This window comes from Sturnira hondurensis, unplaced genomic scaffold, assembly GCF_014824575.4.
Source record: "Sturnira hondurensis isolate 20B ecotype Veracruz unplaced genomic scaffold, ASM1482457v3 Scaffold0020119, whole genome shotgun sequence".
Lineage (NCBI taxonomy): Eukaryota > Metazoa > Chordata > Mammalia > Chiroptera > Phyllostomidae > Sturnira > Sturnira hondurensis.
The window spans coordinates 5,520,963-5,531,021 of record NW_028092750.1 but is presented as its reverse complement, the minus strand read 5'-3'; the positions used below and the strand labels follow the sequence as shown (position 1 = coordinate 5,531,021).

The window sequence follows — 10,059 nt, the reverse complement described above, 5'->3', positions numbered from 1 at the left end:
AGAACCTCTCTGGACCAGGTGGCAGGTTTCAAGGTCGGAGGGGCAGGGCCAGGGGTGGGGCCTGAGCGCACCCCATTGTGTGGCTGGGGATGCGTGGGGAACCCGACGCCTGTGACCTGTGCCTCGAAAGAGCCACTATGGCTGGGTAGTGGTGAGGGGATGGGAGTGGGTCTTACTCAACACTGTCAACTTGATTTCTTTCTAAAAAAAAAAAAAGCAACACGTCAGCAAAGATGACTTTGGTCCCTAACAGTTCATAGGAAAGGATGTTCAGGGGACAGATGGGGTGGTGCTACAAACCAGGTCCCCAGCCAGTTCCTCTGCACCCAGACAGCAGAGTCTGGGGTGACTCCAGGATGTCCCTGCTCTGCCCCTCCCTCAGTGTCCCCATCTGTAAGATGGACAGCGCAGGGGTGGGGGTCAGGGACAGTAAGGTCTCTGAGGTCCCAAGGATTTCTAGTTGGGTGTTAAGTATTTTTTGCATCTCTGATGGGGGCATGGTGAGGTTTCAGGCTCTGGTGCCTGGGTCAGAGGGATTGGGGACATGGCCAGGTACCTCCTCATTTTGGGTAAATCCTTCTAGGTGAGACTAGTGACAGCCAGAATGGGTCCCTCTTCCTTCTAGGTCCCCAATTTTGCCATTTCTCCTGTCCCTCTCCATCTCTGAGTCTCTCCATCTCATGGTCTCTGTTCCCATTGAGGTGTGATCAAACTCTCCCGATTTCTTATCTTCTCTCTCCCTCCTTCTCTTTTTGTTGGTGTGCTTATTCTGCCTCTGGCTCTCCTGGGGAGGGGACTGGCTCTGTCAAAGATGATCCTCAATGTCACACTCCTCTACTTCACCAGGGGCCCACTCTACTTCATTCTTTCCATGACGCATGGAAAACTGGGGCCAGTTCCTCACAGGCCCGTGGCAACCCTGAGACCCCAGCAGGGTTCAGAATCCTGGCCACCCCAGGTGAGGCGGCAAAAGCTTAGAGGTGTCATCCCAGGTCCGGCATGGCATACACTTGCTGGGTGGCCTTAGGGAAAGCCCTGCTCTCTTTGAGCGTTGTTGTTCCAGTACTGAAACTTCCTGATTTCAAATCCTTTCAGCTTCTTGGATGCGTCTCCTGTCTCTTCCATGTCCTTTCTTGTCCTCTCTCCTGTCTTGTGACTCTGTCACAGTGTGGCTGGAATACCTCCTTTGTGCTCAGATCTGTGTGGGAAGGGAAGGCTGACAGGGATGGTCATGGACAGATAATGCATGTGGATGCGTGTGTACAGAGATGTCTCCCATGACATAATCAATCCATACTGTTTCCTCTGTGCTCCGCCTGTGTGGGCCTTGAGAGGCCTCAGACCAAAGTCTGGGGAAAACAGACTGTCACAGATACCTCCAGTCCCATGGCTCCTAGGACAGAGAGTGGGGAAGCCCTGAGGGGAGCAGTGACAATTTTCTGCCGGAGGAGATACTTGTGATGAGTTTTAAGGGATGAGAGAGTTCCCATGGAAAAGAGGGAGGCAACTTCCAAAGCACATGCCTGGGGTGGTGCTGGAGAACCCTACGTCCTCCCCTCTAGAGTTTCTGGTCTCTTCCTGTTCTTTCCTGTCTGGAGAATTCCGGGAGAGGAAGAAATGGGGGGTGGGTCTGGGTCCAGGGAATCCCAAATCCTTACTTATTGTTGAGGGGAGGTCAAGAGTTCTCAGGGAACCCCCATAGCGTCCTAGTGGAAAGGGCTGAGGGCAGCCAGAGGTGAGAGGGGACAGTAGGACCCTTGGCCCAAGGCCCCAATCTCTTGTATGGTTGAGGGAGGTCCCCTATAGGGGGTTAGCAGCAATTGGGAGCACTGTTGGGTCATCTGATCTCAGCCCACCCTTGGATGTGGCACACAGGACAAAGGGAGTGGGGCCAAGGCATGGCATTGGGACTCACAGCAACTCTCGGGGCCTCAGTTTAGCCATCTGTCAACTGGGTGAACTGAACTCTATGATATGAGGACTAGGCATGGCCAAGTGGGATTGAGGTGAAAAAAACCCATAGGTTAATGAGGGTGCCCCAGAGCCGTTCCCTGGGCCCCCAGGGTTTGGGCGCCCAAGGGCGCATGTGCTTTTGAAATCCCATCTTAGGCCCTCTCCCCTGTTTATTTTTTGCACGAACATAAAAAGGGACTCGGGTATTCCGAGTCCCTCCAGCTACTGTCCTAGTCCCTCCAGCCCCTAACACCACCCCAGACCACCCCCACACCTTGCCCAGGGCCTGCCCCTCGAGGGAGCTTAGAGTTCCATACTTGGCAATTGGTCTTGAGCCCCAGGGGTTGGGGACCCATCTTATGGCTTTTCCATGGGACAGGAGGCAGGGGACCAGAGCCGAGGGACCTGGCCTCCTCCATAAGGGGCGGGATTCTCCCATCCTAGCGTAGGCGCTGCGGGCATTGCTTCAAGGAGGCGATGTGGCTTTTTCCTTCCCCGCGCCCTAGCGCATGGCCTCCCGAGGGGGCGGAGCATCACCCATTCACAAGTCCCCAGAGCAAGAAGCTAAGCCAAGGGCGCAGGTGCAGATCGCCCCCTGCGCAGAACCGGAGACTTGCACTCAGAAAGGTCCCGCCCCGCCTTCCCTGCACAGGCGCAGTGCTGCCCACATGCATGCTCCCAGCGCTAGGGCGCAGGCGCAGCACCGCCTTCCTCAGCAGAGCGCGTGTCCGACTTGAGCTTGACGAACTCCTTGGCTACTTCGTCGTTGCTGCGCTGCGATAGGATACGCAGCACCGTGAGGCCCGTGTCGTCCATGTGGATGCGTCGGCCGAGGGGCAACCAGCAAGCGACGCTCCCGCGCTGGACCAGCTCACGTAACTGCAGCACGGCCAGCCCCACTGTGCGGTCCTCACGAGCAAAGCAGTAGTCTTTGACGCACACCTGCAGCTCATAGCACTCAGGGCCCGCTTCCGCACTCAGCGTGCTGCGGAGAGCAAGAAACCAGGGTAGGTCCCACGCACCGGCCAGCCCCGCCCCACACTAGCCCCTCCCACCTGTCCAGCCAAGTGGCCCAGTCTACCATGCCCAGCAACACCTATGTGCAATCCTTCCATTTTCATACCCTCCTAACTCTAGGCCTGCCAGCCCCTGCCTCAAATGACTGGCCCCACAGCCCTTCACAGGGTCATGTCCACATCAGCTGACACCACCTCCACCAAGGAATGTCCCTGTCATGTCTCTCTTCCCTTCGTTCTGCTCTACATCCAACAACACCCTACCAGCCTGGCCAAATCATGTTCCTACCACAGGTAATCCTTACCCCAGAACCCCCTGGCTAGGCCATGCTTCCACCACTGTGATAACCGACATCCACACCTTTAATCCGCTGAGCTGCTGCCCTCACTAACCTGCTGCGCCAGCTGTTACACCCAGAAGCTCCCCACCAAGCTCCCACCTGAACAGTTTTCTCCTCTTGATGTGGCCCCTCCCCATGCTCCCTAGCTGACTCCTTTTATCTCCAAGATGCTCTCCAGACCTGCTCCTGCCTGATGTCTCACCACAACTCCCCCTGCCCTGAGGCTCCATCCCTAGTGAAGCTGGGATCCTGCTGCTCATGCGACTTGCCCTGACACAAGCCGATCAAGGGCCCCTCAGCTTGGCCAAACTCACACCACTCTTCCACATCCTCCTCTCAGGCTTCACTCATAGCCCTTAAGTATTCCAGCCCACCCCAGGAGGCATATGCCCCCCTTCAGACCTGTTCTTGCTCCTAAGCATTGTGTCAGGTGACTTATTATTACTCCAAAGTCCTCTGGCCCTCTTCTAAGGGTGGTCCTTCAGGAGCCCCTACCTCTCCCCAGCTCTGATGCCTTCTGCACTTCTGTCCTCCAAGAACAGCCCCCAACATTTCCCTGCCCTATGAGGTTCACACCTCACCCAAAAATCCATCCATGTAACTCCATGCCCTCTGTACACCCTGATCAGATTTATTTATGGCCCCCAGGGTCTGTGCTCTCTAGATGCCTGATGCCTTGACCAAGCTCACAGCTGCTGACCAGGAAGCCTATCCAGATGTGACCCCACACACCTCAATAACATGCACCCCCATACCTTGAACCAAGCTACACTCCACTCCTGTCCCCGGCAGCAGACCCCTCAGATGATCTGCCCCAACAGACCTGACAAGACTCACTGCTGACTCCATGAATCCTCGTCTCCCACATCTCTTCCCGCACGCATCATGACCCCACAAGCACCTTTACTAGAGTCTCCAGCCCCAGAAATGGCCCTGACCAACACATCCCTCTGCCCACACTTCCCCTCACCTTCCCAAGCCCTTGTCATGATGTTATATCACATTTGATGCCACTCCCCCAGACCTGCCTGCCCCCAAGGTAGTCAACTCCATTCTGGTGTCCCCCTCTCATTCCTGCAACCAGGAACCACTGGCTCATCAGACATCCCTCCTGCCTAGTGGGCTGAATTAACCCAGCAAATGCCTGCTCCCCAGAGCTCCGCAGACTCACAACTGGAAGCTCTCATTGTACTTGGGAGCCCAGCTGTTGTTCTTGGATTTGGTCGCAAACTTGCGTTTCTTGTCACTGAGATGGGGCCCAATGATGTTGACCTCAATGAATGGACGGAAAATGCCAGAAGTCTGCCACTTGAGGTCATTGGCAGCCACCACTATTGGAAGAAGAGGAGGGGAAGATTGGTCAGATTCCCTCATAATAGGGTTGTGGTTTTCAGAGCCTGTCTTTAGGACTACATTTCCCAGCATGCTTCTGAAGCTAAGTGTGGCTATGTGACTAAGCTCTGGCCAATGAGATGTGAGAGAAAGGGACTGTACAACTTTCTTGTGGCTTAAAAGGGAAAATGCCTTAAACTTTTTCCTCCAGCTGCAGGTTAGGATACTGGTCAGCCAGAGTTCTTTGGGACCCTATAGAGGAGGAAAATAACAGTTTTTCTCGAATCATAAGACACACCTAGGTTTTAGAGGAAAATAGGAAAAAAAGTTTGGAGCAAAAAATGTGGTAAACTATTTAATAACAAAGAACACATTATTTCACCAATGTAAACATAAAGCAACACTTGGACTATAAGACCAACCCCCATTTCCTCCCAAATTTGGGGGGTGCATCTTATAGTCCAAAAATACGGTACATGAGGGATGAAAGTGCCCCAAAGATGGCAGAGACCTGGATGGATCCCTAATCCTGTGATGTCTCAGCTTCAGCTCTGGGCTGATTGTCATTGGGAGTCACCTTAGAGAAAAATGTATTCTATCTGTTTAAGCCACTGTTACTCTGGGCTTTGGCTAAAATAGCCCTACCTGTGTTCTAATTTACACAAATAAAAGCCAATGAAAGAATAGCAGAGCTGAGAGATGGAAAAAGAAGAAATGATTCCTGTAACACTTTGTACCCCTGGATTCAGCCATGCCTGAAGGTGTTTACTTCTGGAATTTTCAGTTTTATCAACTTTCTTTTTCGATGGAAAAAGTTTTTCTTGCTAGAGCCAAGAGTTTGGTTTCTGTTTAAGAATCTAGTACATCCTGGCTGAGGCACTCCCCCTCCCATCTCAGGCTGCTCACCTTTCACTGTGACCTTGTGTTCACCGGTTCCTGGATGAGTGAAGAGCTCAACATGGAGGGAGACTTCACCTACAGGGTCTTCCACACCAGAGCCTGGGTGGGGCAGGGGAGGACGCTTGGTGTCAGCTCCATTCTTTCCCACCCACCAGAAGGGACTTGGACTGCCTCCCACCTACCACGTGCTGGCAGCACCAGGTCAACAGCCGTGACAGGGTGGCACCAAGGATTGGCTGGGGTGGTAGGTGCTGTTGGGGAGTCAAGAATCCAGGGCTCAGGCCTTTCACTGCCTTGCTCTGTGATCTCAGGTAGATCTCTGAACTTCTCTGAGCCTAATGTGACTGCTCTCCATTTTTGTCTTTCGACTGACCATCGTGAGGTCAAAACTCAGTCTTCGTCTAATACATCATCTCAGCAGCATCCAACACTCTGGCTTCCTCTGCCTTAGTTTCTCCTCTTGGCTACAACCATGCCACACTCTCTGAGTTCTCATCCTACACACTAGTCACTCCTTACCCTCTTTTTTCACTTCCTCCTCCTCTGTCAATTCTCAAACTGTTGGGGTATCCTGTACCCTAGGCCTTAACCCCCTTCCTTGTCTTCAGTTCCTCCCTAAGTACTGGAACATTAGAAGAGCCCACCAGCTCTACCTTCAAAGTACGTCCAGCGTGTCACCTACCCTCCAGCCTCCAGTCTTCGTCCTGGCCCAGCCCCCCTCATCACACTCCTGGACCATTGCAGTAGACCCCTCCCTGTCTTCCTGCATCCTCCTCTGAGCTGCTCTCAATACGCCAGAGAGAAACCCCATTAAGTTAGATCACATCCCTTCTTCGTTCAAAACCCTCCCATGTCACCTGGAAGTAATCAAGTCCTTTTTGTGACCTGCAATGTCCCTCCTGATATATCTTGCTATTACCTCTATTGCCTCACTTCCCTCCACTCTGACACTTGCTAACTCTGCTCCAACCACAGGGACTTCCTTTTATTTTCCCTGCCCCCACACCATCCCTCTTCTAATCAACAATGCCAGGCTTCCACTGAGAAATACTCCCACCCTCAATGCAGACCTTGTGGCTCCCCAAACAGAGCATTCCTTGCCCATGCTGCACTGATTGGCTGAGGGATGGTCATGTGACTCAAGCCGGGCCAGTAGGAGTTGGCTCTGGGGCTTTGGCTGTAAGTGTTAAGAGAAGATCTTTCTGTCTCTCTGATGCTAAGCTGCCAAGGCTGTTTCTGCCCCATGAGGGGAGAGGCTACCCAACAGAGGTCTCAGAAGAGACCAGTGACCACTGGCATTGTCAAAGACTCTGGATCCAGCTATTCCTGATACTAACAAACCCCTAATCTTTTAGTTCCACAGCTAACAAATTTCTCTGCTTGAGTCAGTGTGAGGTGCGCTTCTGTGTCTGGCCAGCATAAGCATCCTGATTGGTTTTGCTGAGGATCATTGAAGGGCAGCTTAAAAAGTTCTGTCCCCATCACTCCCTCCCTCTGTGACTTTGAGAAGGGCATCCTGTAGGGCCTGGGGACCTGTGACTGCCAGCACGCCCAACCAGGCCCCTCCTTGACCCCCCAGGAAGCACCCCACCCTGGAGCACCCCATGCATGGGGGAGGAACAGGAGGAAAATTGGGAGTGGGGGTGGGGAAGGAGAATGGGTCAGTCCAAGGTTAATTCCAGGTCACTTGCTTGGGGAAGGAAGTGACTGAGGCTCAGGGGGCATAGAAGCCTGCAGACCCCCAGCACCCCAGTACTGGGGCGTGCACCCCCATCTTCACTGCTACCCCAGGCCACTTTCCTTATCATTTCAGGCTCTCACCCCATCCTCCCCCCACCAGTCACATGCTCAGCCTCACCTTCCCCCCCCCAGGCTGATGCTTCATTGCAAGCTCAATCCGGGCCAGAATTAGGGTGCCAGAGGGGAGTCAGATGGTGGTGGGAGAGGTGAGGGGTCAGACCAAGGCCAAAGCTAGTAAGAAGGGGGAGGGGGCAGTGCTGTGCACTCCCCTCCCGTGGTTTGCTGGCTCCAAGAGGAAGGGTCATTTCTGGGCCTCTCTGTGCTTCTCTCAACACCTCCCTCCCCCCACAAGCCTTGGCTTCCCCCACAGGGGAAGGTTCCTGGGCTAGTGGTTTCTCCTTTGTGACTCAGGGTCCTCATTTATAGACTGATGGACCCCCTTGCAGGGCAGCTGGAAGGAATCTGTAAGAATCCTTGAGAAGTGTTTGGCACAAGGGTTCGTTCATAGTTAGAACCTGAAAAAAAGTTTCCTATGCTAGGAAAAGTGAGAGCAAGTATAACAACCACAACAACAACTACACATTGCTATGAGCTATTAAATGTCAGAAACTGCCCTAAATTTAATTCATCACATCCTATGAAGATCCTTGACTGTCTCCAGTTTAGAGATGACAAAAATGAGGCTCAGGGGTGCTGTCCCTTGCCCTGGGTGCCCAGCCACTGAGTGGCAGAGCTGGGATCTGGCTTAAGAGATACACTTAGGGAGAAATGGATGCCAACTTAAATCGCTTCTCCTTCCCCACGTGGAACCAGCAAGCCGTCCTTCCCCCTTGTCCACCTTGGTCCCCATAGCCGATCCAGCCCAGAGGTGGCCCGGGGCGTGGAGGTGGAAGGACGGGCCTTTTACTAGCCGGGGCTGGGAAGGGCGCAGGCACCAGGCACCGGGCACCGGGCGCGGGCGGGCGGCGGAGGCACGTACCCTTCTCAGGATAAATGTCTTCACTAAGGGTAAACCTAGTCCCTTTTCCACCATGGACTAATCGGGGGGGAGGGGGAGAAAGGAGGGAAGGGGGCAGAGACGAGCAATCCGGGGGCGAAGATGGAGGGCGAGTGTGCGTGGGGTGAGCAAGGGAGGCGTGGAGGGGGCGGCGAGTGAGAGGGAGGAGAGACAAGAGAGAGAGAAACGTCAGCTGCAGACGGACAGATGGACAGCTTCCCACACCGGGGGACACCAGGGACATCAAAAGCAGCAGTGTGGACTGGGCACGAAGCTGAACGTAGAGGCCTGACGTCCAGGGAGGGCCAGGGCTGACTGGGGTGGGGAAAGGTGCCCCCGGACCCATAGGGCTTTGCTCCCTCCACCCTAGCCATTCCCTCCACTGCTGGACTTCAGTCTGGGTCAGCGGCCAAAGTTCTCTCCCTTGTTCGCACAATTAGAGCCATTTTGAAAAGTGGGGGGGGGGGTCCCTGGGGAGGGGAACTAGTTGTATCCCCCAGCCCCAACTGCGGTGTGCGAACTCAGAGAGGGACTGGAGACAGGCAAGAGAAGAGAGAATTAAAGAAATGGGAACTTCCTCTCCCTACAACCTCTCTAGTGGGGTCCTACCCATCCCTGGGGTTGTCAATCATTCCTCAGCCCCAGACAATACAGAAGTCCCCTCCTCCCCTTCAACCTTTCATCCAGAGGTCCCTTCCCTGCAGCTGCCAATCACTCAGCAGCCACCCGGAAGTCAGAAGTCCCGCCCATGCCAGAGCTGTCAATCACTTTAGACGCCCCCCACTGTAGAGATCCCGCCCCCAAAGCTGTCAACCTTGTGTTCAGGTCGCGCCCCTAGAATCTGTCAATCACCTTGGTCTTTGACATCAGAGGTCCCTCCCCAGAGCTTTCAATCACCTCCTGGTCCTATGATGTCACAGATTTTCCCAGACGTCAATCATCTCCTGGCCTGGTGATATAAGAGATCCCACCCCCACAAGCTGTGGATTTCATTGGTCGGTGACATCAAGCAGTTCACAAGCGCCAAGGAGCTGTTAATTTGCCGTGATATCACAGAAGAGATAGGCCACTGGCAACTCGTGGCTGGGCTAGGCTGCCCTGTGGGAGGGTGGGTGTTCGCCTGGTGCTGCCCTAGGGCCCCTTACCCTGGGCTGCCTGTGTCTGCACGAAGGTCTTAATGAGCAGGTCAGTGGCCTGCGTGTAGAGGGACAGGGCGTAGCGCAGGGACTGCAGGTCTGGGCTCTTCTCCAAGAAGGTCTTCTTGAGGCCCACACCGCCCGCGTGGAAGTATTGCTGTGGGCACAGGGTGGGGAAGGTGAGGCCAGAGGGCACCCCTGTCAACTCATTGTGGTGGGCCCCCACGCTCTGTCCTCCATCCCTCTGCCCTCTGCAGTGATGGAGGGGTGATCTGGTGGTCTCCAAAACACCCAAGTCTAGTGCTGCTGCTACCTACCTTCACTGCTGCCCCAGACCCTCTAGTGGGCTCCCAACACTCTCAGAATAACACTCATGCCTCCAACCCCTCACTCGGCCCATTGTGGCTCTAACCAGGCAACACCCCTGCCTTCTCTCGAGCTGTCTTCCCTAGAACAAGCCTGCCTCAGGGCCTTTGCACTTACTATGCTCGCTGGTGGTGAGGCCCTCTCTGCCCCTACCCTGGCCCTTAGTCTTACCTGGCTCCTTGTCTCTCTTTGATCAAGGTTTCAAGGAGCCTTCCATGACCCCTGCTCTTTAATATGTTGCCCAACTCCATTTCAACAAAACATTTTTTTCAGAGTAG

General features: G+C 54.3%; 1 protein-coding gene and 1 long non-coding RNA gene across 8 annotated transcripts in view; both read right to left on the bottom strand.

Moving 5' to 3' along the window:
* Nucleotides 1–205: 205 nt before the first annotated feature.
* LOC118975080 (uncharacterized) lies at nucleotides 206–2,480 on the bottom strand. Its single transcript, XR_005064002.1, has 2 exons — nucleotides 2,359–2,480; nucleotides 206–886 (listed from the first exon to the last, which is right to left on the bottom strand). It is a non-coding gene; the product is annotated as an uncharacterized LOC118975080 (long non-coding RNA).
* A 6-nt stretch (nucleotides 2,481–2,486) lies between these two features.
* Nucleotides 2,487–10,059, bottom strand: part of UNC13A (unc-13 homolog A) — a 55,526-nt gene continuing 47,953 nt past the window's right edge. For 3 of the 7 annotated variants that reach the window (XM_037028734.1, XM_037028737.1, XM_037028735.1), the window contains 5 exons: nucleotides 9,425–9,572; nucleotides 8,262–8,318; nucleotides 5,549–5,641; nucleotides 4,482–4,641; nucleotides 2,487–2,938 (listed from right to left, as the gene is read on the bottom strand). In XM_037028734.1, the coding sequence (XP_036884629.1) occupies nucleotides 2,638–2,938; nucleotides 4,482–4,641; nucleotides 5,549–5,641; nucleotides 8,262–8,318; nucleotides 9,425–9,572 (759 nt within the window). In that variant the 3' untranslated portion in view covers nucleotides 2,487–2,637. Of the gene's footprint in view, nucleotides 2,939–4,481; nucleotides 4,642–5,548; nucleotides 5,642–8,261; nucleotides 8,319–8,343; nucleotides 9,229–9,424; nucleotides 9,573–10,059 lie in introns of those variants that run through there. The other 4 variants (XM_037028736.1, XM_037028740.1, XR_005063999.1 and 1 more) reach the window with 3 other exon arrangements.